The sequence below is a fragment of the Rhodnius prolixus genome, unplaced genomic scaffold, assembly GCF_049639745.1.
Source record: "Rhodnius prolixus isolate KJV_2025 unplaced genomic scaffold, Rpr scaffold_5, whole genome shotgun sequence".
NCBI lineage: Eukaryota > Metazoa > Arthropoda > Insecta > Hemiptera > Reduviidae > Rhodnius > Rhodnius prolixus.
The window spans coordinates 11179360-11204980 of record NW_027411624.1 but is presented as its reverse complement, the minus strand read 5'-3'; the positions used below and the strand labels follow the sequence as shown (position 1 = coordinate 11204980).

Here is a 25621-nt window from a genome sequence, read left to right as displayed (position 1 = left end):
TATCTAAATATAGAAGGTTGTAGACTATAAAAGTACACATAACTTCAACTTGAGTTTTCTTTCCATTATATATTTTTATATTGTTCTCTTATATACGCTCTTATATATTCTCCAGAGAAATTTAACCCTATCTAACGAAGAGCCAGGAAATGTGACGGCTACTTAACCGTTCCATTAAACTGGCAAAGTTTCGGAAATTCCAATTCCAATGACAGAAATATGAAAATAATATAATTTTTTTTTTTTTAATAATATAAAAAATAAACTACTTTGATCAATGATAAAGTCTAACGTGGACAAAACGGAAACATAGATCCACAATAACTGGCTCCATCTACCAAAACCCATGTATAATACAAAAGCCCATTCTGTTGGACTATAATTGTCATTTTCATTATTCATATAGAACGTTTTTATGTTTTAATTTGTTAGAATAAGATAACAGCATCAAGTTCCATGTTTGCGCTTCTCAATGAAAAAAAGAAGAAAGTGTTCCTCATTTGAAGCTGTTTATTAACTGTTCATGCCTTAATTTTACTATAAATTTTAAATGTAAAGTTTTTTACTGAGAGTCAAAATCACCTCCCAGCTTCTTTATCCAAAAATTGTCGCCAATTTTTTTTACTTTTTCCTCTAAATGTTTATCTCTTTGTTTTTCCATTTCCATCAGATGATCCGGATTAATCTTTTCCATAGTCCATGTATAAGATTCATTATCAGCATCGATTGTATGATGTTTACGATATTTATGCTTTTTTTTGGCTGATTTAATGTTCTCGTTATCTTTACTTGGGATTTTATCAATTTTAGCATTCTTCATGGTTTCTCTGTACATTCGATCTAGAAAGTTCATATCTTTTGAACATTTATCATAAAATAAATCCTCTTTTAGTTCTTGAATCCAATCATTACTTGAATTTGTATTTTCTACTAAAGTATTTTTTGATGAATTACTTAGTTTCTCTTTTAAATTTTGATTTTTTGCATCATAATCACCAATTGCCTTATCATTGTCCAAATTTATATCCGAAAATTGTGCATCAATTGACTCACTATCGTCGCTTCCTAAGTTTTTATCCCCTCTGATGAATTTGTTTCCGCTTTTTTTAAATTCACTTTTATTTTTGAGTACGCCATAGTCAGTAACGTTATTATTACTATCAAAACTAGTGCTGTTGGTATCGTTTTCAAAGTTTCTATCACTTTCACTATTTACTTTGTCATTTATGGGTAGATCGTTTAGGACGTCCGGTAGATTTAAATTTTTTATCAGAGCTTTAAGGAAGATATTATTCTGGTAATTTTTTATATAGAAATCTTTTAATTCTTCAAATCGATGTTCAACTGATTGATGAACATCGATTTTCTTCTTTGCTGAATAGTTATTCTTAACATCCTCTGATTTTTTTCTGTAGAGTTCTGATAGATTGGAATCTTCTAAGTCAGCTTCTTCCATCTGAAAATTTAATCAATTCATTATTGATGATTGATGAATCTAATTAAGAATAAATCTAATTAAATGATTCTGGGTGGTCTGATAACTAAGTTTGGGCCAGCTTAGGTCGTCGTGCATTGACCTTTTCTAAGAAGAAAATATTATTTATTATCTATTGAAGATAAATATCGATGCTGGTATTGTATCAAGAGAATTAGTACAACCCCTTAAATTTTTACCAGCATAAAAAATAAATCTGTAAAATATCAAGCAATTCTTCACTAATAATCGATAGAAAAGAGCCGCGATACATCAATTTAATCCTAACATTTGTCTTTAAAATGGAACAATCGTCAAGGGAGGCTCAGCAAGAAAATAAACGTTAATTTATGCGAGAAAACATATTTCAGGCTAAGGGGGAAAAATTATTTCTTGTTTAGGGGGGGGATTACAGAGGACTTTTTTGGAATTCACCACCGGTGAAACCTGCCAACACTTTAAAACAGTGGTTCTTAACCGGTGTTCCGCGAATATGGTCCAAGTGTTCCGCGAAATTTCAATTTTAAATGTATTGAAATTTAGAAACTTAGGAAAGATACGAAAACAAAAAATTGTTCCTTTTTTTTTTTAATTTGAATTTAATTTTAAGTTCTTGCTAAATACCGAATTTCAAATTATTTAATGTCAATGTTCCGCGAGAAAAATATATACATAATTGTGTTCCGCGTCTTGGAAAAGGTTAAGAACCACTGATATAAAGGGTTGAAAATTTTTTTGGTCATGAAATTCTGTAAAATTATGACCGTTCTACATCTCCCACTGTGAACCACGTATTCGTATGAAATTTTGTTCTCTTCTACACTTTGTTTTTCTCAATTATAAACTATAGTTATTTTGTGCACAGATCTACAAATGTAGAAGATATAAAGGGTTGAAAATGTTTTGGGTCATGAAATTCTGTAAAATAATGGCCGTACTATATCTCCCACTGTGAACCACGTATTGATATGGAAATTTTTTCTCTTATACACTTTGTTTTTCTCAATTATAAACTATTTTGTGCACATATCTATAAATGTAGAAGATATAAAGGGTTGAAAATTTTTTGGGTCATGAAATTCTGTAAAATTGTAGCCGTTCTATATCTCCCACTGTGAACCACGTATTGATATGGAATTTTTTTCTCTTATACACTTTGTTTTTCTCAATTATAAACTATAGTTAATTTGTGCACAGATCTATAAATGTAGAAGATATAAAGGGTTGAAAATTTTTTGGGTCATGAAATTCTGTAAAATTATGGCCGTTCTATATATCCCGCTGTGAACCACGTATTGATATGGAATTTTTTTCTCTTGTACACTTTGTTTTTCTCAATTATAAACTATAGTTATTTTGTACACAGATCTAAAAAGGTAGAAGATATAAAGGGTTGAAAATTTTTTGGATCATGAAATTCTGTAAAATTATAACCGTTCTATATCTCCCACTGTGAACCACATATTGATATGGAATTTTTTTCTCTTATACACTTTGTTTTTCCCAATTATAAACTATACTTATTTTGTGCAGAGATGTATAAATGATGAAGATATAAACAGTTGAAAATTTTTTGGGTCATGAAATTCTGTAAAATTCTGGCCGTTCTACATCTCCCACTGTGAACCACGTATTCGTATGAAATTTAGTTCTCTTGTACACTTTGTTTTTCTCAATTATAAACTATAGTTATTTTGTGCAGAGATCTATAAATGTTGAAGATATAAACGGTCTAAAATTGTTTGGGTCATGAAATTCTGTATAATTATGGCCGTTCTACATCTCCCACTGTGAACCACGTATTCGTATGAAATTTTGTTCTCTTGTACACTTTGTTTTTCTTAATTATAAACTATAGTTATTTTGTGCACCGATCTAAAAAGGTAGAAGATATAAAGGGTTGAAAATTTTTTTGGTCATGAAATTCTGTAAAATTATGGCCGTTCTACATCTCCCACTGTGAACCACGTATTCGTATGAAATTTTGTTCTCTTCTACACTTTGTTTTTCTCAATTATAAACTATAGTTATTTTGTGCACAGATCTACAAATGTAGAAGATATAAAGGGTTGAAAATGTTTTGGGTCATGAAATTCTGTAAAATAATGGCCGTACTATATCTCCCACTGTGAACCACGTATTGATATGGAAATTTTTTCTCTTATACACTTTGTTTTTCTCAATTATAAACTATTTTGTGCACATATCTATAAATGTAGAAGATATAAAGGGTTGAAAATTTTTTGGGTCATGAAATTCTGTAAAATTGTAGCCGTTCTATATCTCCCACTGTGAACCACGTATTGATATGGAATTTTTTTCTCTTATACACTTTGTTTTTCTCAATTATAAACTATAGTTAATTTGTGCACAGATCTATAAATGTAGAAGATATAAAGGGTTGAAAATTTTTTGGGTCATGAAATTCTGTAAAATTATGGCCGTTCTATATATCCCGCTGTGAACCACGTATTGATATGGAATTTTTTTCTCTTGTACACTTTGTTTTTCTCAATTATAAACTATAGTTATTTTGTACACAGATCTAAAAAGGTAGAAGATATAAAGGGTTGAAAATTTTTTGGATCATGAAATTCTGTAAAATTATAACCGTTCTATATCTCCCACTGTGAACCACATATTGATATGGAATTTTTTTCTCTTATACACTTTGTTTTTCCCAATTATAAACTATACTTATTTTGTGCAGAGATGTATAAATGATGAAGATATAAACAGTTGAAAATTTTTTGGGTCATGAAATTCTGTAAAATTCTGGCCGTTCTACATCTCCCACTGTGAACCACGTATTCGTATGAAATTTAGTTCTCTTGTACACTTTGTTTTTCTCAATTATAAACTATAGTTATTTTGTGCAGAGATCTATAAATGTTGAAGATATAAACGGTCTAAAATTGTTTGGGTCATGAAATTCTGTATAATTATGGCCGTTCTACATCTCCCACTGTGAACCACGTATTCGTATGAAATTTTGTTCTCTTGTACACTTTGTTTTTCTTAATTATAAACTATAGTTATTTTGTGCACCGATCTAAAAAGGTAGAAGATATAAAGGGTTGAAAATTTTTTTGGTCATGAAATTCTGTAAAATTATGGCCGTTCTACATCTCCCACTGTGAACCACGTATTCGTATGAAATTTTGTTCTCTTCTACACTTTGTTTTTCTCAATTATAAACTATAGTTATTTTGTGCACAGATCTACAAATGTAGAAGATATAAAGGGTTGAAAATGTTTTGGGTCATGAAATTCTGTAAAATAATGGCCGTACTATATCTCCCACTGTGAACCACGTATTGATATGGAAATTTTTTCTCTTATACACTTTGTTTTTCTCAATTATAAACTATTTTGTGCACATATCTATAAATGTAGAAGATATAAAGGGTTGAAAATTTTTTGGGTCATGAAATTCTGTAAAATTGTAGCCGTTCTATATCTCCCACTGTGAACCACGTATTGATATGGAATTTTTTTCTCTTATACACTTTGTTTTTCTCAATTATAAACTATAGTTAATTTGTGCACAGATCTATAAATGTAGAAGATATAAAGGGTTGAAAATTTTTTGGGTCATGAAATTCTGTAAAATTATGGCCGTTCTATATATCCCGCTGTGAACCACGTATTGATATGGAATTTTTTTCTCTTGTACACTTTGTTTTTCTCAATTATAAACTATAGTTATTTTGTACACAGATCTAAAAAGGTAGAAGATATAAAGGGTTGAAAATTTTTTGGATCATGAAATTCTGTAAAATTATAACCGTTCTATATCTCCCACTGTGAACCACATATTGATATGGAATTTTTTTCTCTTATACACTTTGTTTTTCCCAATTATAAACTATACTTATTTTGTGCAGAGATGTATAAATGATGAAGATATAAACAGTTGAAAATTTTTTGGGTCATGAAATTCTGTAAAATTCTGGCCGTTCTACATCTCCCACTGTGAACCACGTATTCGTATGAAATTTAGTTCTCTTGTACACTTTGTTTTTCTCAATTATAAACTATAGTTATTTTGTGCAGAGATCTATAAATGTTGAAGATATAAACGGTCTAAAATTGTTTGGGTCATGAAATTCTGTAAAATTATGGCCGTTCTACATCTCCCACTGTGAACCACGTATTCGTATGAAATTTTGTTCTCTTGTACACTTTGTTTTTCTTAATTATAAACTATAGTTATTTTGTGCACCGATCTAAAAAGGTAGAAGATATAAAGGGTTGAAAATTTTTTGGGTCATGAAATTCTGTAAAATTATGGCCGTTCTACTCCTCCACTGTGAACCACGTATTCGTATGAAATTTTGTTCTCTTGTACACTTTGTTTTTCTCAATTATAAACTATAGTTATTTTGTGCACAGATCTACAAATGTAGAAGATATAAAGGGTTGAAAATGTTTTGGGTCATGAAATTCTGTAAAATAATGGCCGTACTATATCTCCCACTGTGAACCACGTATTGATATGGAATTTTTTTCTCTTATACACTTTGTTTTTCTCAATTATAAACTATTCTGTGCACATATCTATAAATGTAGAAGATATAAAGGGTTGAAAATTTTTTGGGTCATGAAATTCTGTAAAATTGTAGCCGTTCTATATCTCCCACTGTGAACCACGTATTGATATGGAATTTTTTTCTCTTATACACTTTGTTTTTCTCAATTATAAACTATAGTTAATTTGTGCACAGATCTATAAATGTAGAAGATATAAAGGGTTGAAAATTTTTTGGGTCATGAAATTCTGTAAAATTATGGCCGTTCTATATATCCCGCTGTGAACCACGTATTGATATGGAATTTTTTTCTCTTGTACACTTTGTTTTTCTCAATTATAAACTATAGTTATTTTGTACACAGATCTAAAAAGGTAGAAGATATAAAGGGTTGAAAATTTTTTGGATCATGAAATTCTGTAAAATTATAACCGTTCTATATCTCCCACTGTGAACCACATATTGATATGGAATTTTTTTCTCTTATACACTTTGTTTTTCCCAATTATAAACTATACTTATTTTGTGCAGAGATGTATAAATGATGAAGATATAAACAGTTGAAAATTTTTTGGGTCATGAAATTCTGTAAAATTCTGGCCGTTCTACATCTCCCACTGTGAACCACGTATTCGTATGAAATTTAGTTCTCTTGTACACTTTGTTTTTCTCAATTATAAACTATAGTTATTTTGTGCAGAGATCTATAAATGTTGAAGATATAAACGGTCTAAAATTGTTTGGGTCATGAAATTCTGTAAAATTATGGCCGTTCTACATCTCCCACTGTGAACCACGTATTCGTATGAAATTTTGTTCTCTTGTACACTTTGTTTTTCTTAATTATAAACTATAGTTATTTTGTGCACCGATCTAAAAAGGTAGAAGATATAAAGGGTTGAAAATTTTTTGGGTCATGAAATTCTGTAAAATTATGGCCGTTCTACTCCTCCACTGTGAACCACGTATTCGTATGAAATTTTGTTCTCTTGTACACTTTGTTTTTCTCAATTATAAACTATAGTTATTTTGTGCAGAGATCAATAAATGTAGAAGATATAAAGGGTTGAAAATTTTTTGGGTCATAAAATTCTGTAAAATTATGTCCGTTCTACGTCTCCCACTGTGAACCACGTATTCGTATGAAATTTTGTTCTCTTGTACACTTTGTTTTTCTCAATTATAAACTAAAGTTATTTTGTGCACCGATCTAAAAAGGTAGAAGATATAAAGGGTTGAAAATTTTTTGGGTCATGAAATTTTGTAAAATTATGGCCATTCTACATCTCCCACTGTGAACCACGTATTCGTATGAAATTTTGTACTTTTGTACACTTTGTTTTTCTCAATTATAAACTATGGTTATTTTGTGCAGAGATCTATAAATGTTGAAGATATAAACGGGTGAAAATTTTTTGGGTCATGAAATTCTGTAAAATTATGGCCGTTCTACATCTTCCACTGTGAACCACGTATTCGTATGAAATTTTGTTCTCTTGTTCACTTTCTTTTTATCAATTATGAACTATACTTATTTTGTGCAGAGATCTATAAATGATAAAGATATAAACAGTTGAAAATTTTTTGGGTCATGAAATTCTGTAAAATTCTGGCCGTTCTACATCTCCCACTGTGAACCACGTATTCGTATGAAATTTAGTTCTCTTGTACACTTTGTTTTTCTCAATTATAAACTATAGTTATTTTGTGCAGAGATCTATAAATGTTGAAGATATAAACGGCCTAAAATTTTTTGGGTCATGAAATTCTGTAAAATTATGGCCGTTCTACATCCTCCACTGTGAACCACGTATTCGTATGAAATTTTGTACTTTTGTACACTTTATTTTTCTCAATTATAAACTATGGTTATTTTGTGCAGAGATCTATAAATGTTGAAGATATAAACGGTTGAAAATTTTTTGGGTCATGAAATTCTGTAAAATTATGGCCATTCTACATCTCCCACTGTGAACCACGTATTCGTATAAAATTTTGTACTTTTGTACACTTTGTTTTTCTCAATTATAAACTATGGTTATTTTGTGCAGAGATCTATAAATGTTGAAGATATAAACGGTTGAAAATTTTTTGGGTCATGAAATTCTGTAAAATTATGGCCGTTCTACATCTCCCACTGTGAACCACGTATTCGTATGAAATTTAGTTCTCTTGTACACTTTGTTTTTCTCAATTATAAACTATAGTTATTTTGTGCAGAGATCTATAAATGTTGAAGATATAAACGGTCTAAAATTGTTTGGGTCATGAAATTCTGTAAAATTATGGCCGTTCTACATCTCCCACTGTGAACCACGTATTCGTATGAAATTTTGTTCTCATGTACACTTTGTTTTTCTCAATTATAAACTATAATTATTTTGTGCAGAGATCTATAAATGTTGAAGATATAAACGGTTGAAAATTTTTTGGATCATGAAATTCTGTAAAATTATAACCGTTCTATATCTCCCACTGTGAACCACATATTGATATGGAATTTTTTTCTCTTATACACTTTGTTTTTCCCAATTATAAACTATACTTATTTTGTGCAGAGATGTATAAATGATGAAGATATAAACAGTTGAAAATTTTTTGGGTCATGAAATTCTGTAAAATTCTGGCCGTTCTACATCTCCCACTGTGAACCACGTATTCGTATGAAATTTAGTTCTCTTGTACACTTTGTTTTTCTCAATTATAAACTATAGTTATTTTGTGCAGAGATCTATAAATGTTGAAGATATAAACGGTCTAAAATTGTTTGGGTCATGAAATTCTGTAAAATTATGGCCGTTCTACATCTCCCACTGTGAACCACGTATTCGTATGAAATTTTGTTCTCATGTACACTTTGTTTTTCTCAATTATAAACTATAATTATTTTGTGCAGAGATCTATAAATGTTGAAGATATAAACGGTTGAAAATTTTTTGGGTCATGAAATTCTGTAAAATTATGGCTGTTCTACATCTCTTACTGTGAACCACGCATTCGTATGAAATTTAGTTCACTTGTACACTTTGTTTTTCTCAATTATAAACTATAGTTATTTTGTGCAGAGATCAATAAATGTAGAAGATATAAAGGGTTGAAAATTTTTTGGGTCATGAAATTCTGTAAAATTATGTCCGTTCTACGTCTCCCACTGTGAACCACGTATTCGTATGAAATTTAGTTCTCTTGTACACTTTGTTTTTCTCATTTATAAACTATAGTTATTTTGTGCACCGATCTAAAAAGGTAGAAGATATAAAGGGTTGAAAATTTTTTGGGTCATGAAATTTTGTAAAATTATGGCCGTTCTACATCTCCCACTGTGAACCACGTATTCGTATGAAATTTTGTACTTTTGTACACCTTGATTTTCTCAATTATAAACTGTGGTTATTTTGTGCAGAGATCTATAAATGTTGAAGATATAAACGGTTGAAAATTTTTTGAGTCATGAAATTCTGTAAAATTATGTTCGTTCTACATCTTCCACTGTGAACCACGTATTCGTATGAAATTTTGTTCTCTTGTACACTTTGTTTTTATCAATTATAAACTATAGTTATTTTGTGCACCGATCTAAAAAGGTAGAAGATATAAAAGGTTGAAAATTTTTTGGGTCATGAAATTCTGTAAAATTATGGCCGTTCTACGTCTCCCACTGTGAACCACGTATTCGTATGAAATTTAGTTCCCTTGTACACTTTGTTTTTCTCATTTATAAACTATAGTTATTTTGTGCACAGATCTGTAAATGTTGAAGATATAAACGGTTGAAAATTTTTTGGGTCATGAAATTCTGTAAAATTGTGGCCGTTCTACGTCTCCCACTGTGAACCACGTATTCGTATGAAATTTTGTTCTCTTCTACACTTTGTTTTTCTCAATTATAAACTATAGTTATTTTGTGCAGAGATCTATAAATGTTGAAGATATAAACGGTCTAAAATTGATTGGGTCATGAAATTCTGTAAAATTATGGCCGTTCTCCATCTCCCACTGTGAACCACGTATTCGTATGAAATTTAGTTCTCTTGTACACTTTGTTTTTCTCAATTATAAACTATAGTTATTTTGTGCAGAGATCTATAAATGTTGAAGATATAAACGGTCTAAAATTTTTTGGGTCATGAAGTTCTGTAAAATTATGGCCGTTCTACATCTCCCACTATGAACCACGTATTCGTATGAAATTTTGTTCTCTTATACACTTTGTTTTTCTCAATTATAAACTATAGTTATTTTGTGCACCGATCTAAAAAGGTTGATGATATAAAGGGTTGAAAATTTTTTGGGACATGAAATTCTGTAAAATTATGGCCGTTCTACATCCTCCACTGTGAACCACGTATTCGTATGAAATTTTGTTCTCTTGTACACTTTGTTTTTCTCAATTATAAACTATAGTTATTTTGTGCAGAGATCTATAAATGTAGAAGATATAAAGGGTTGAAAATTGTTTGGGTCATGAAATTCTGTAAAATTATGGCCGTTTTACATCTCCCACTGTGAACCACGTATTCGTATGAAATTTAGTTCTCTTGTACACTTTGTTTTTCTCAATTATAAACTATAGTTATTTTGTGCACAGATCTATAAATGTTGAAGGTATAAAGGGTTGACAATTTTTTGGGTCATGAAATTCTGTAAAATTATGGCCGTACTATATCTCCCACTGTGAATCACATATTGATATGGAATTTTTTTCTCTTATACACTTTGTTTTTCTCAATTATAAACTATAGTTATTTTGCGAACAGATCTATAAATGTAGAAGGTATGAACGGTTGAAAATTTTTTGGGTCATGAAATTCTGTAAAATTATGGCCGTTCTACATCTTCCACTGTGAACCACGTATTCGTATGAAATTTTGTTCTCTTGTACACTTTGTTTTTCTCAATTATAAACTATAGTTATTTTGTGCACCGATCTATAAAGGTAGAAGATATAAAAGGTTGAAAATTTTTTGGGTCATGAAATTCTGTAAAATTCCGGCCGTTCTACGTCTCCCACTGTGAATCACGTATTCGTATGAAATTCAGTTCTCTTGTACACTTTGTTTTTCTCATTTATAAACTATAGTTATTTTGTGCACCGATCTAAAAAGGTAGAAGATATAAAGGGTTGAAAATTTTTTGGGTCATGAAATTTTGTAAAATTATGGCCATTCTACATCTCCCACTGTGAACCACGTATTCGTATGAAATTTTGTACTTTTGTACACTTTGTTTTTCTCAATTATAAACTATGGTTATTTTGTGCAGAGATCTATAAATTATGAAGATATAAACAGTTGAAAATTTTTTGGGTCATGAAATTCTGTAAAATTCTGGCCGTTCTACATCTCCCACTGTGAACCACGTATTCGTATGAAATTTAGTTCTCTTGTACACTTTGTTTTTCTCAATTATAAACTATAGTTATTTTGTGCAGAGATCTATAAATGTTGAAGATATAAAGGGTTGAAAATTTTTTGGGTCATGAAATTCTGTAAAATTATGTCCGTTCTACGTCTCCCACTGTGAACCACGTATTCGTATGAAATTTAGTTCTCTTGTACACTTTGTTTTTCTCATTTATAAACTATAGTTATTTTGTGCACCGATCTAAAAAGGTAGAAGATATAAAGGGTTGAAAATTTTTTGGGTCATGAAATTTTGTAAAATTATGGCCATTCTACATCTCCCACTGTGAACCACGTATTCGTATGAAATTTAGTTCTCTTGTACACTTTGTTTTTCTCATTTATAAACTATAGTTATTTTGTGCACAGATCTGTAAATGTTGAAGATATAAACGGTTGAAAATTTTTTGGGTCATGAAATTCTGTAAAATTGTGGCCGTTCTACGTCTCCCACTGTGAACCACGTATTCCTATGAAATTTAGTTCTCTTGTACACTTTGTTTTTCTCAATTATAAACTATAGTTATTTTGTGCAGAGATCTATAAATGTTGAAGATATAAACGGTCTAAAATTGATTGGGTCATGAAATTCTGTAAAATTATGGCCGTTCTACATCTCCCACTGTGAACCACGTATTCGTATGAAATTTAGTTCTCTTGTACACTTTGTTTTTCTCAATTATAAACTATAGTTATTTTGTGCAGAGATCTATAAATGTTGAAGATATAAACGGTCTAAAATTGTTTGGGTCATGAAGTTCTGTAAAATTATGGCCGTTCTACGTCTCCCACTGTGAATCACGTATTCGTATGAAATTCAGTTCTCTTGTACACTTTGTTTTTCTCATTTATAAACTATAGTTATTTTGTGCACCGATCTAAAAAGGTAGAAGATATAAAGGGTTGAAAATTTTTTGGGTCATGAAATTTTGTAAAATTATGGCCATTCTACATCTCCCACTGTGAACCACGTATTCGTATGAAATTTTGTACTTTTGTACACTTTGTTTTTCTCAATTATAAACTATGGTTATTTTGTGCAGAGATCTATAAATTATGAAGATATAAACAGTTGAAAATTTTTTGGGTCATGAAATTCTGTAAAATTCTGGCCGTTCTACATCTCCCACTGTGAACCACGTATTCGTATGAAATTTAGTTCTCTTGTACACTTTGTTTTTCTCAATTATAAACTATAGTTATTTTGTGCAGAGATCTATAAATGTTGAAGATATAAACGGTCTAAAATTGTTTGGGTCATGAAATTCTGTAAAATTATGGCCGTTCTACATCTCCCACTGTGAACCACGTATTCGTAAGAAATTTTGTTCTCTTGTACACTGTGTTTTTCTCAATTATAAACTATACTTATTTTGTGCAGAGATCTATAAATGTTGAAGATATAAAGGGTTGAAAATTTTTTGGGTCATGAAATTCTGTAAAATTATGTCCGTTCTACGTCTCCCACTGTGAACCACGTATTCGTATGAAATTTAGTTCTCTTGTACACTTTGTTTTTCTCATTTATAAACTATAGTTATTTTGTGCACCGATCTAAAAAGGTAGAAGATATAAAGGGTTGAAAATTTTTTGGGTCATGAAATTTTGTAAAATTATGGCCATTCTACATCTCTCACTGTGAACCACGTATTCGTATGAAATTTAGTTCTCTTGTACACTTTGTTTTTCTCATTTATAAACTATAGTTATTTTGTGCACAGATCTGTAAATGTTGAAGATATAAACGGTTGAAAATTTTTTGGGTCATGAAATTCTGTAAAATTGTGGCCGTTCTACGTCTCCCACTGTGAACCACGTATTCCTATGAAATTTAGTTCTCTTGTACACTTTGTTTTTCTCAATTATAAACTATAGTTATTTTGTGCAGAGATCTATAAATGTTGAAGATATAAACGGTCTAAAATTGATTGGGTCATGAAATTCTGTAAAATTATGGCCGTTCTACATCTCCCACTGTGAACCACGTATTCGTATGAAATTTAGTTCTCTTGTACACTTTGTTTTTCTCAATTATAAACTATAGTTATTTTGTGCAGAGATCTATAAATGTTGAAGATATAAACGGTCTAAAATTGTTTGGGTCATGAAGTTCTGTAAAATTATGGCCGTTCTACATCTCCCACTATGAACCACGTATTCGTATGAAATTTTGTTCTCTTATACACTTTGTTTTTCTCAATTATAAACTATAGTTATTTTGTGCACAGATCTATAAATGTAGAAGGTATAAACGGTTGAAAATTTTTTGGGTCATGAAATTCTGTAAAATTATGGCCGTTCTACATCTTCCACTGTGAACCACGTATTCGTATGAAATTTTGTTCTCTTGTACACTTTGTTTTTCTCAATTATAAACTATTGTTATTTTGTGCACAGATCTATAAATGTAGAAGATATAAAGGGTTGAAAATTTTTTGGGTCATGAAATTCTGTAAAATTATGGCCGTTCTACATCTCCCACTGTGAACCACGTATTCGTATGAAATTTAGTTCTCTTGTACACTTTGTTTTTCTCAATTATAAACTATAGTTATTTTGTGCACAGATCTATAAATGTAGAAGGTATAAAGGGTTGACAATTTTTTGGGTCATGATATTCTGTAAAATTATGGCCGTACTATATCTCCCACTGTGAACCACGCATTCGTATGAAATTTTGTCCTCTTGTACACTTTGTTTTTCTCAATTATAAACTATAGTTATTTTTCGGACTTTCATCCACCATCAGAGTTAGATTTAATCACCCTGGTGTAGAAAAATAGAACTACACTTATATTTTTTCGTCACACCAAGAATCAGCTGGTGTCATGTTTCCCCAATGATCAATCAGATACTTGTAAAATAATGCCTTATTTTTCAGGCAGTATTAGTTTTCAATTGTAGACACGTTAAACTTTATAGTCTTTTGCAGTTTTCTGCTGGGAAAAAAGAAATTTTATCCATTGTAACACATGTTTATTTGGTATCCCTGAATGGGGTTTTGTTAGACAAGAAGTGTAATGCGAAAACGAAAACATAAGTGAAGTCGAAATCTCTACACGAAACTGATCAACTCTAACTTTGTTGATATATGAAGTCTGAAACCGGTCGGAGCATTCCTACGACGGGTAAATCTCCAGCACTGCAGGCCTAACAACATTTTCAAATAGTGTAATTTTGTGCCTTTAATATACGATGCAATTCTTGCACAGATTTTTTAGATGTCCTAATTTTACCAGTCAACTTGAAATACCCTTCGTTAAATTAACCTGCCCAATTTTAACGATCGTCAATAACATGAACATTGACGGAAAATAAAGGAAAACATGAAGGAAAATAAAGAAAAAACGAAATAAATATAATTACCATCAATATCAACTCTTTAACAGCAGAGGCAAAATTTTTACAAAAAGTCGCTAAATTGAAGTGATCCTACTAAATTCTAAATAACATATGACTACAAAATTTTTTTATTAACAAAATTTATTAAGTAATTTACAATCTGTATTGAAATAAGAGTCAATCACTGCACAAATCAGTTAACTCCACTTTTTGAAATATCCTAAATTTGGATATCAAAGCATTTGGTTCAGTCCATAGCTTTTTATACGTATTTTGTAATAAATTTATCAAATAATAAAGATTCAACACCATTAAACGGCACAAATGTTTTTGGCCATTAAATAATAAATAATTTATTTCAGAAGCCATTTTGATTAACTCCCCGTGCTCGTAATGTAAATCGTTGCAATGAAACTCAACTCGAATTCAGTAGCCGGCGCTGAATGATATCGGTAAATTTATTTGAATTTATATTTGAAATGAAATTTTAAAAATCAATTTATACATTATTTCTTCGGATTTCTCCATTTTGAAGTAAATCGAATTGTGCAGTGAACGGCTTATTTATACAATAAGTAAATAAGAGTGGTGAATATGTAAATGGTACGAGACGAACAGTAGGAGAAACTACCCAGTTGTAGCACTCTCTACATGCGATGATGAAGTTGCTCTTCAGACCTCATGGTAGTCTTGAGGGCCACTGGCGATTAATAATAGAAGAATAATAGTGGCGAGAGGTTGTAGAAATAGATTAGAGCCGTATGGAAATTGTGATATTTAGTCTTGGCGAGTTCGTCTATGAAGGGAATGTTGAGGTCGTTGTGAAGAGTGAGGTTAGTCACCGTAGAAAGGAGCGTCAGTTATCTGTCGGCAGTAGTTTTGACTGAAATGTCTGTTACAGTCCGTATGTTTTGTAGGTTTGGCTGAACCCCACAGCTCTAGTCCGTAAGTCCACTTAGGTTTGTGGATAGTATTGTATATTAATCGTTTGAGTTCAATGGGCAATTTGGAGCGTTGTCCAAGTAGTCTGTAATGAAGTTTCCCACGTTTTGTCATTGCTTGTCTTTTAAGACTAGTGTGTGGGTTCGTAGGAGGTTTTTTTTTGATACTTTTTAGGTGTTTGATGAGATTTCTATCCCTTAACGTTGATCTCCATTTCAAAATGAAATAGAATGAAAAACTTATTTTAAGCATACAAACAAAAATGCAACACTAGTTATCGGGCATTTTTCAAAAACAAATAGCCATATTTTACTTATTTTAGATGATCAAGTTGGAAAAATATGTCTAACATTTCAGCCATTGTTTGGGAAATATTTATTTTCTTCGCCAAAATTGGAAAATCTGGTGTAGACACTCTGAAGACTTTCTAAAACCACAGTTAAACTAATTTAATTCCCTTGAAACTAGAATTGCTTCTATATTTACTCCAGTAATATATAACTTCCAAAGGAAAAGTTACGTAACTCTCCCTCAAAACCACCTTTGAAGGGATATCCAAGGTTTTTACATTGATATCTAGATTCGCTTCGTATTTTAGGTACCAACTTTAAGAATTCCTCGCAGATTTCATTCGTTTCAATCCCAGGTGACGAATAAATTCCAAAATCTGGAGAGTGAGTTCTAAGGAGAGTTTGTCCTTCTCCATCACATTGGTAATTTACCCAGAAAGTCTAAATCTTCTTGGGGATAATGGGACTCAACAGTCAGTCAATAGATGAACTATTGGAGATTTCTCCATCACCACTTTCAGGCATCAGGCATGTACCATCCACATTCTTTGAGGGGACCTGTTAGTTTGCAAAATTTACCTTGATTCAAGCACATCCTCCATAACTCAGATCAGTTATGGTTATAAATCTTTAGACAGATCTTCGCCCAACTATATTTTCAGTAAATTTTTGTAGCTTCAAACTGATTTCAACGACTACTAAGGTCATCAGGGCCAAGGATATTTAATTATTTAAATTACTGATGTAAATGAGGGTACTCCACCTTTCGGTCTATGACTATGGTTAATGTCTCTAGAGATGATTGTTTTATTTTGATTATGGTATTTTTTGTTTATTGTACTTAACATTTGGTCACCCGACTTTTTTGATCATGGACCCCCTATATAATTTTTCGAAATCTCCATCGACCCCCGTAAAAGTAATTTTCAGTTAATTAAAATAAAACTATCAATTAGGTACCGTGTTTTTACATTTATTTTATGATTTTAAACATTTATTAAAGTAATTTTACATTGTGTATCAATAGTTTAATGAAAAATATCTTAATGTTGAAATTTAAATACCTTAATATTATAAATATAATAAATTATAAATAAGTAAAAATAATAAGTAAAGTAACTACAGTATTGGTTCTTAATTAATGAGATGGATGTGCTTGGTATTTCTTTGGAAGGTTCGCTACATTGGGTTCGAAATTGTTTTTCCTTCGACCTCTCTGGCTCAGATCGACCCCCTACTTTTGTTAAATAGACCCCGGGGGGTTTGTATAGAACACTCTGGCGACCTCTGCTTTAAATAATAATAAATAAATGGGGGTAAGACATGTGAGGACATGTCGTACCCTCATTTAAACCATATTTAATGTTTTTATTCACGTAATTTTTTTTCTATAACTTCAGATCAAGGAAATGGTTTTAAAATAGTTTTCGAGCTCATAAATCTTGATTACTACCTTTTTTTTTATTACAAATTTTTATTTTACTTCATTGTAAACAGTTTACAAACTTTATCGATAAATTCTTCTAAATTTACTCGTCAATAATTTCCTTCGTAAATGGTTTTTAGTTTTTTGAGCAGCTGATTTTTTGAATTGTTCATCATGTTTTTTGGTAAACTCATCATCACGGCTAGCTGATGATGAATTATCTTCCTCACTAAATAATGAACACTCCTGGTTAAAACAACGATCAGTGGCCAGCAAAGAACGTCTGGCTGTGTCCTCAATTTCTTGTTCAAGACGTTGTATTTCCGACTTTATTAGATCGAAATCCATTTGGAATAAATTATCTAGAAATGAATCAGCTTCTTTCTTTTCGTTTTTCTTTGCTAACTCTGCTTTTTCTTTTCTTGTTTTTGGATTTATGGAATTTTTTTTCTTTTTAGTTTTGGATTTCTAAAAAAAAAAAAAAAAAAATAGGATTTTTAGAATAAATATCGTAAATACTTTATATCCTAATGGACCCTTATTCGACTCCTGTTACTATAAAACGAGTCAACAGGTTGGTTAACTAAAATAGAATGCTACTGGAGTAGTTGGATGGGTCGACTAAAAAATAGTAAATAAAGTAAGACCCCGCTTAACGCGGAGGATACGTTCCATCAAAGTAGAGTGTAATGCGAAACAGCGCTAAACGAGGCTATCTTAACATGTTTCTACTAACTATATAACATGAACTATTTCTTCGACGTCTTCCACATTTACCTCATCTAAACCGGTTTGTTTCGCTAATTCCACTATTTCTTCCACTATTTCATCCATATCAAGCGCACAATTTCGGGGAATCCCCGCAGTGCTGCGAGCAATTTCTGGGAATCACCAGGTTGAAATAAAAGAGCGCTAAACGAAACAGGTCTTACTGTACGACGATTGAGATATCTATCGTCCCCTAAAATAAACTCGTTTCCAATATAATTGCATTAAATTTCAAGAGTTTAACAAATACAGCCACATTCTTTAATTCTTGATTAAAATATACCGTAATCTCTCTTTATTTCTGATACTTCTACGGTGTTAGCTAACTCAAACATTTTTAATGAAGTTAACTTTTCTATTGTTTTCATCTAGGGTTACTCATTTGGGCTGTTCTTCACGTGTTTCATCTACTTATATGAGTATAAGATTTTTTTTCTTTTAAATTCAGCCATCCACTTCTTCAATGGTGAAAATAAGGTACTCCATTCAAATCTTCACCGACTTTGGCCGACTTCCAAAGAAAAAAAAACTACCAGTTCAAGTTGTCCCGCGTGTAGCCAGTTTTTATTTTATTTTTAATCTAAGGCGCTTCAACGTCTGAGTTGAACAGCGGCCAGTGCTTTTTTCAGTGAATTGTCCACTTCCCAGAAAGTGTAGTTTCGTTACAGGCTGAACAATGAATTGTACGAAGAGAAAAATCTAACGGCCGTGATCTTCCCGTAGGAATTCTGTTTCCTACAACTATTTATTAATTGAGAAAATTATAATATTTGTTAGAAACTACCTAATTTGGTAGTTAGAGCGAGTCGTGTCTGAAAAAATTTTTATCGATTACTTCACTTTTACGATAACAGTTCAACAGTTTTCCAGTTGGGCCGGTCCAAAACAAAGAATTTCTATAGTGCTGTGATATTTTTCCAGTTAATCCAAAAATTCGAAAATGTCTACTCCAAATTGGGTGTATAGATATGGAGTAATCCATTGATGGTTCCAAAATTGCGATACCTGTACGATCGTAACAAAACTGTTCATTGCTAGCAACGCTATCTCCTTCCGTTCATGGACTTTTCATCTTACCCTCATCCTGGACATGGCCATCAGAAATAAAAAATAATAAGAATGAAGCAATTAAAATCCATTGATGAAGGTAATCATTCCTTTGCTATTCTCCTCGATAGAAATTCACTAAACGAACGATTCAGTGAAGCTGTAAAGTTCTATTTCTGTTTCTATTAACTTCTTAGTTAAGATCTACCATTCAACACTTTTATGGGATATTTAGTGCTTTGTCCCTGTTCTAGATAGAGTAACTGTTTCTTTTATTGGAAGGGAGAATAAGAAAGATTAATTAAAATATTCTGTAATCCTGTACCAAGCCGGAATATAACTAAAACCGTTCCTAAAAACAACTCCTAAAAAAGTTTTTTTTATAAACATATTAATAATAAAAAATAAAGTTTAGAACAATTTTCGAACGAATCGCTGAAAGTTGAGAAATCTTTTCGCTTAAGTGTCACTTTCAGTCGACTGACTTTTTTTTTGTAGTAATTTATAATTTTTTCTCATATATTAAATACATTTAATATTACACAAGCGATGAGACATTCAATTTATATTAAAATGACACTTTGCCTTCATCCTTCCTCCAAAAAATCCCTAAAAATGATTTTTTCTTGAAAAAACTTGATTTAAATAATTTAGATTTATTTCAAGGAGGCTTTGGGATAGTATTTACGAGTATGTGAGATCCCAAGTTAAATTCCCACGAGGAGATCCTAATTTTTGGAGATTGCAAAATTTGTATTTTTGGAGATAAAACATATAAGGTGACCAGAGTTATATGCTCCACCCACTTTTTTTTTAACGGCGGGAAATTTCGAAAAAATAAAAAACACGTATTTAATCATTTTTAGTCTAGTTTATTTTCAGTGATTGACCCATTTTTTTAAACCCCTGTATCTCGAGATACAGCATCCAACTTTGTTTTTTCAAATGGAACGTTATATTTTTTGTTGCATATTTTTATAGTATTTGAGCTCCTAAAAAAAAACAAAAAAAAATTTTTGGAAATCGGTTAGGTTTTTCAAAAGTTATGGTAATTTAAAATATGAAAAACAAATTTCAGTTTACTGTCAAAATTAGGTTATTTTTTTTTTAAAGAATCTGTTCAAACTGGGCACAATCAATGGATAGGCAAACCAAAACTCTGGACTCCCACGCTTTGCTTGTAGCAGCACTTATGGTGGCGAAGTCAAGATCCAGGCAGGCTAGAGTTATTCGACGTTTCAGATCATCGACTGAAGCCACGGGATTAAGGATACTGTACACTTTATTTTTTAGATATCCCCACAAAAAATAGTCCATTGGGGTTAAGTACGGAGAGCGAGGTGGCCATTGGATGGGACAATGCGTCCTTAAGCACTTTTCATGGAAATTTCTGTCCAGGTAACCTCGAACCACTCTCGCATTATGTGCTGGGCAACCATCTGGTTGAAAATACATATCTAGCCTCTACGTTGTAGAAGAACATCTTCAAGCAGAACTGGCAAAATGTCTCTTAAAAAAAAAGTTGGATACCTTTCACCAGTTAAGTTCTCTCTGTAGAAATATGGGCCGATTAGTTCGATTTCCTAAAACTCCACACCAAACGTTTGAAGAAAGAACAACCTGAACGTCGAATAACTCTAGCCTGCCTAGATCTAGACTTCGCTACCATAAGTGCTGCTACAAACAGAACGTGGGAGCCCAGAGTTTTGGCTTGCCTATCCGTTGGTTGTGCCCAGCTCGAACAGCTTCTTTTAAAAAAATAACGTAATTCTGACAATAAACTGAAATTTGTTTTTCATATTTTAAATTACCATAACTTTTGAAAAACCTAACCGATTTCCAAAAATTTTTTTTTGTTTTTTTTTAGGAGCTCAAATACTATAAAAATATGCAAACAAAAAAGTAATCTCGAGATACAGGGGTTTAAAAAAATGGGTCAATCACTGAAAATAAACTATACTAAAAATGATTAAATACGTGTTTTTTATTTTTTCGAAATTTCCCGCCGTTTAAAAAAAAAAGTGGGTGGAGCATATAACTTTGGTCACCCTGTATAAATTTCAATTATAGGGTCAAAAAAAAAAAGAAAAAAAAAAGTCAAATCGATTTAATCAAAAAATTTTAATCTTATCTCTTGATGCCATCTTAAAGTCATTCTACTTAATTAATATGCATCATTCTTCATCTAATTAGACGTTCATTTTTTAAGATACTCTCTTTTTTTCAATTTTCAAAACAAATTTTCACCATCGCTTTGTGGTCTCAAATATTCATTTTCATCAAAGGAATTTGAATTATTCAATCGAGTCATTGATTTAGATTTTGATAATTTCATATTATAATTTTTATTTTTAAAATTTAATATATCAAAATGTTCTTCTAAAAATCTGTTTTCTTTCAAAAAAGCTTTTCTAAATTTGACATTTGGTATTATTGATTTATCGTGAAATGTTTGCATTTTCAAAATTGTTTTCATAATTTCAAGAAAATTATAATCATTATTTTGATTATCTTGATTGTTTTTTTGATTGAAATTAATATCATCCGTTGTCCAAGCATTTCTTCTCTTTATTGTACGCTTTGGCAAATATCGATTATTGGTGAAAATTTTGTTTTTATATCTGCCGACACAATTCGCATTACTTACAGTATGTCGTCGGCCAGTTAGTTCTTCTGATGATTTCAAAAATGTGCTTGGCACAATATCAGCTAGTCTAGTAGTTCTTCTTCTGTTTCTTGGATGATGTACATCAGGAACCTCGTATTGATTGTCCTAGAATCAAGCGTAAAATCAATTTTATTTTTCAATATACAAAAATAATTGAGCAAAAATTAAAATACTCTAATTTCGATTTTCGATGTTCATCGTAGGATTGTGTTTGTGGAACACAATAATAAAGCTAGAGTTATTCAATAATTATAATAATAATAAAAAAGGTAAAAAATGGTACTTCTAATGTCTTAGGTCAGGGGTCGGCAACCTATTTTAAGTAGAGAGCCATTTTTCCTTAAATAATTTTAGTAAATCTTACCAAGAGCCGCAAGGATGATAGTGTGAACAACTCTATAGATCATTTGTAATCTCAAATTATTACTTTATGATATTCAGTAACATATAAATGTTTTATACATTTATTTTTTACATATTACAAAGTAAATAAACAAATAAATAATAACTAAACCTGTGTTTGGATGAAAATATTATATAATTACGTACTTTATTTTAATATAATTCTATTCAATTTCAAACCTATCTCATTTAAAATTCTTTTTGAAAAAATACCTTTAATAAATGAACTTTTCATTTGTTTCAATAAAATTAAAATATATAATATATTTTGGACAGGTTGAAGAGCCACACAATTTGGATAAAAGAGCCGCATGCGGCTCGCGAGCCTCGGGTTGCCGACCCCTGTCTTAGGTTGGTAAAATAAAAGTAGTATTTTTTACAAAAATGAAATTTATCATTTATGAAATTTCATTTTTATCATCAATACATCAATCTGTCGGAAATTCCCTTAGCTTCAAAATGCATGCATTGGTTTTGCAAATAACTGTATTGGTTTTCCATTTATTAGGCTTAACAATGCAAAAAAAAGTCGTTTTTTGACCTGAAAAATTTAAAAAAAGAAATCCGCAACGTAAACCGATTTGGTTTTTAGTGGATTTTGGTTAATTTTGACCCAAATAATAAGGAGAAAGGAAAATTTTTCATGTTGGTGAACTTTTCAATTAAAATCGCTCTAGGCGAACCGTAATATAATATACAGGGTGATCCATTTAAAACGCACCAATCGCTAATAACTTTTTAGGAAAGCGGAATACCGAAAAAACCAACGAAGTAAACTATATGTTTTTCTTGGTCTAGTTTTAAAATTTTCCACCCCCGTTATATTCTTACCTATAATCATAGGTCAAGAGGTCTTGCATACCGGGTTGCATTAAAATGATGTGATGATTGCTTTTATTTGATGATAAAACAAATTTACCCTGATTCACCCACAACCATTACATTACTCTACATGTTTTAAAATCTTCAATTATTTTTTTTTTTTTTTTTTTTTTTTGGCGCATCAACAGCTGAGGTCATTAGCGCCCGGAGCTTTTTCCAGTGCACTGCCGGCCTCCGGACAGTGTTCTCTCGTTACAGACAACACTGTCCATCACCGGACAGTGAGCTGTAAGAAGCTCCTAGGAAGAGAAAATCTAAGGGTCAGCTGCTGGATTCGAACCCGGGACCTCCGCGTGGGAGTCCAGTATGCTAACCTCATAGCTAATCCCTTCCCTATCTTCAATTATTATTATTTTTTTACTTTGCGTCACCAATAACATTTTTTGCAGTCAGAGGACCTCCCAAAACGTGTATTCCTTGTGGAAAACTAATATCGAAAACCGATCACGAATAGATAAAATTGTAACTTTGATCTTAAATATCTCGACTAATATTAAGGATATCGAAACGGAGTTAACGTCATTTTTCACAGTGTTTTATGTATTTTTCATAATCATTGTCAAAACCAGTGGTCCTTATGAAACCCCAATCGGTTTTTTTTTTGCCGTAACTCCGCCAAAAATAAAGATACAGCATCGGGGGTGGAAAATTTGAAAACTAGACCAAAGAAAACATATAACTTACTTCATAGGTTTTTTCGAAATTCCTCTTTCCTAAAAAGTTATTAGCGATTGGTGCGTTTTTTAAATGGATCACCCTGTATATTTAAGGCGCGTCAGCTTCTGAGATAAGTGGGTTTCCAGACACTGAAAGATAAAAAAAATTTTACTGAGAGCACTGTCCGTCATCGGACTAGAAACTCTAAGAAACTTTTAGGAAGAGCAAATCTAAGGACCAGCAGCGGTTTTCGAGCACATCATCTCCGCTGTGAGAACCCAGTACGTTAAACACTTAGCTAGAAACTCCAGAATAGTACTGCATCTACCTAAGAACGGGTATGAAGTGGCGTAAACAAATTTAAAAAAAAGAAGAAGATGAAATGGGTTGGCAATGCTAAGTTGAGATATGCGGAAACCATATACTTGTCGATTAGATAGGAAATCTGGATAGCAGTGGTTTTGTCCTTTTGCTGATTGGTAGGCAACTTTTAGGCAGTTGAAAAGGCTTATTGGACTTAGATATCACAATAACTGTGACGGACTTCCAGACAAATGGCTGACTTTACCATCATTCTCCAATTAAAGATGGTTTGATGAATATTTCTGATGGAGAACTGCTACAAGAATTAATTGTTGATTTTTGGACCAACCTATCCTTACTTGGAACATCCTAAGTCTAAACAATCTCAAAATCGATGTTTAAATATCTATTTATTAATTCTAACTACTGAACGAATCTTTTCCCGTATTTTATTTTTTTTAATATTAAATTATTTTTCATTCAACAGTTTAGTATGGTAGCGTTCGTCAAGAGATACGCCTTCTTCTTCTAGTATATCCCTGTAACAGCGGATCCATTCTTTTGCGTAGTACGAGGGTCGTTTGAAAAGTCCGTGCAAAAATAAAAACTACTTAATTTTTTGGGGTAAACCTTTTTTATTTTTCAACATAGTCTCCTTTTAGGCTTATACACTTCGTCCAACGCTGCTCTAGTTTGTTGATCCCTTCCGAATAATAGGATTTGTCCAAGTCTGAAAAATAGCCATTCGTTTCTGCAATCACCTCCACGTTTGAATAAAATCTTTTTCCCGCCAGCCATTTCTTCATATTGGGGAACAAATAGTAGTCCGAGGGAGCCAAGTCTGGAGAATAGGGAGGATGTGAAACGAGTTGGAACCCTATTTCCATTAATTTTGCGACCACAACTGCTGAGGTGTGAGCTGGTGCGTTGTCGTGATGGAAAAGGACTTTTTGTGGGCCAATCGTGGGCCTTTTTCTTGCAGCTCGGTTTTCAAACGGCCCAATAACGATGAATAATATGCACCTGTAATAGTTTTACCCTTTTCCAGATAGTCGATGAGGATTATTCCTTGCGAATCCCAAAAGACAGTCGCCATAATCTTTCCGGCCGAAGGAACGGTCTTCGCCTTTTTTGGCGCAGATTCCCCCTTGGTAACCCATTGTTTAGATTGTTCTTTGGTCTCAGGAGTGTAGTGATGTATCCATGTTTCATCTACAGTGACGAAACGACGCTTAAAGTCCTGCGGATTCTTCTGGAACAGCTGCAAACCGTCCTTGCAACACTTCACACGATTTCCTTTTTGGTCAAGCGTGAGCAATCGCGGCACCCATCTTGCGGATAGCTTTGTCATGTCCAAATGTTGATGCAAAATATTATGTACCCGTTCATTCGAGATGCCCACAGCACTAGCAATCTCACGCACCTTCACTCTCCTGTCATCCATCACCATATCATGGATTTTATCAATGATTTCTGGAGTAGTAAC

At 31.9% G+C, this 25621-nt stretch overlaps 1 protein-coding gene across 1 annotated transcript; it reads right to left on the bottom strand.

The window, feature by feature from the left end:
* Positions 1-54: 54 nt before the first annotated feature.
* On the bottom strand, positions 55-14878 carry LOC141458532 (uncharacterized). Its single transcript, XM_074136646.1, has 2 exons — positions 14775-14878; positions 55-1456 (listed from the first exon to the last, which is right to left on the bottom strand). The coding sequence occupies exons 1-2, from the start codon at positions 14775-14777 to the stop codon at positions 563-565; spliced, it is 897 nt and encodes a 298-aa protein (XP_073992747.1). The 5' UTR covers positions 14778-14878; the 3' UTR covers positions 55-562.
* Positions 14879-25621: the final 10743 nt, after the last annotated feature.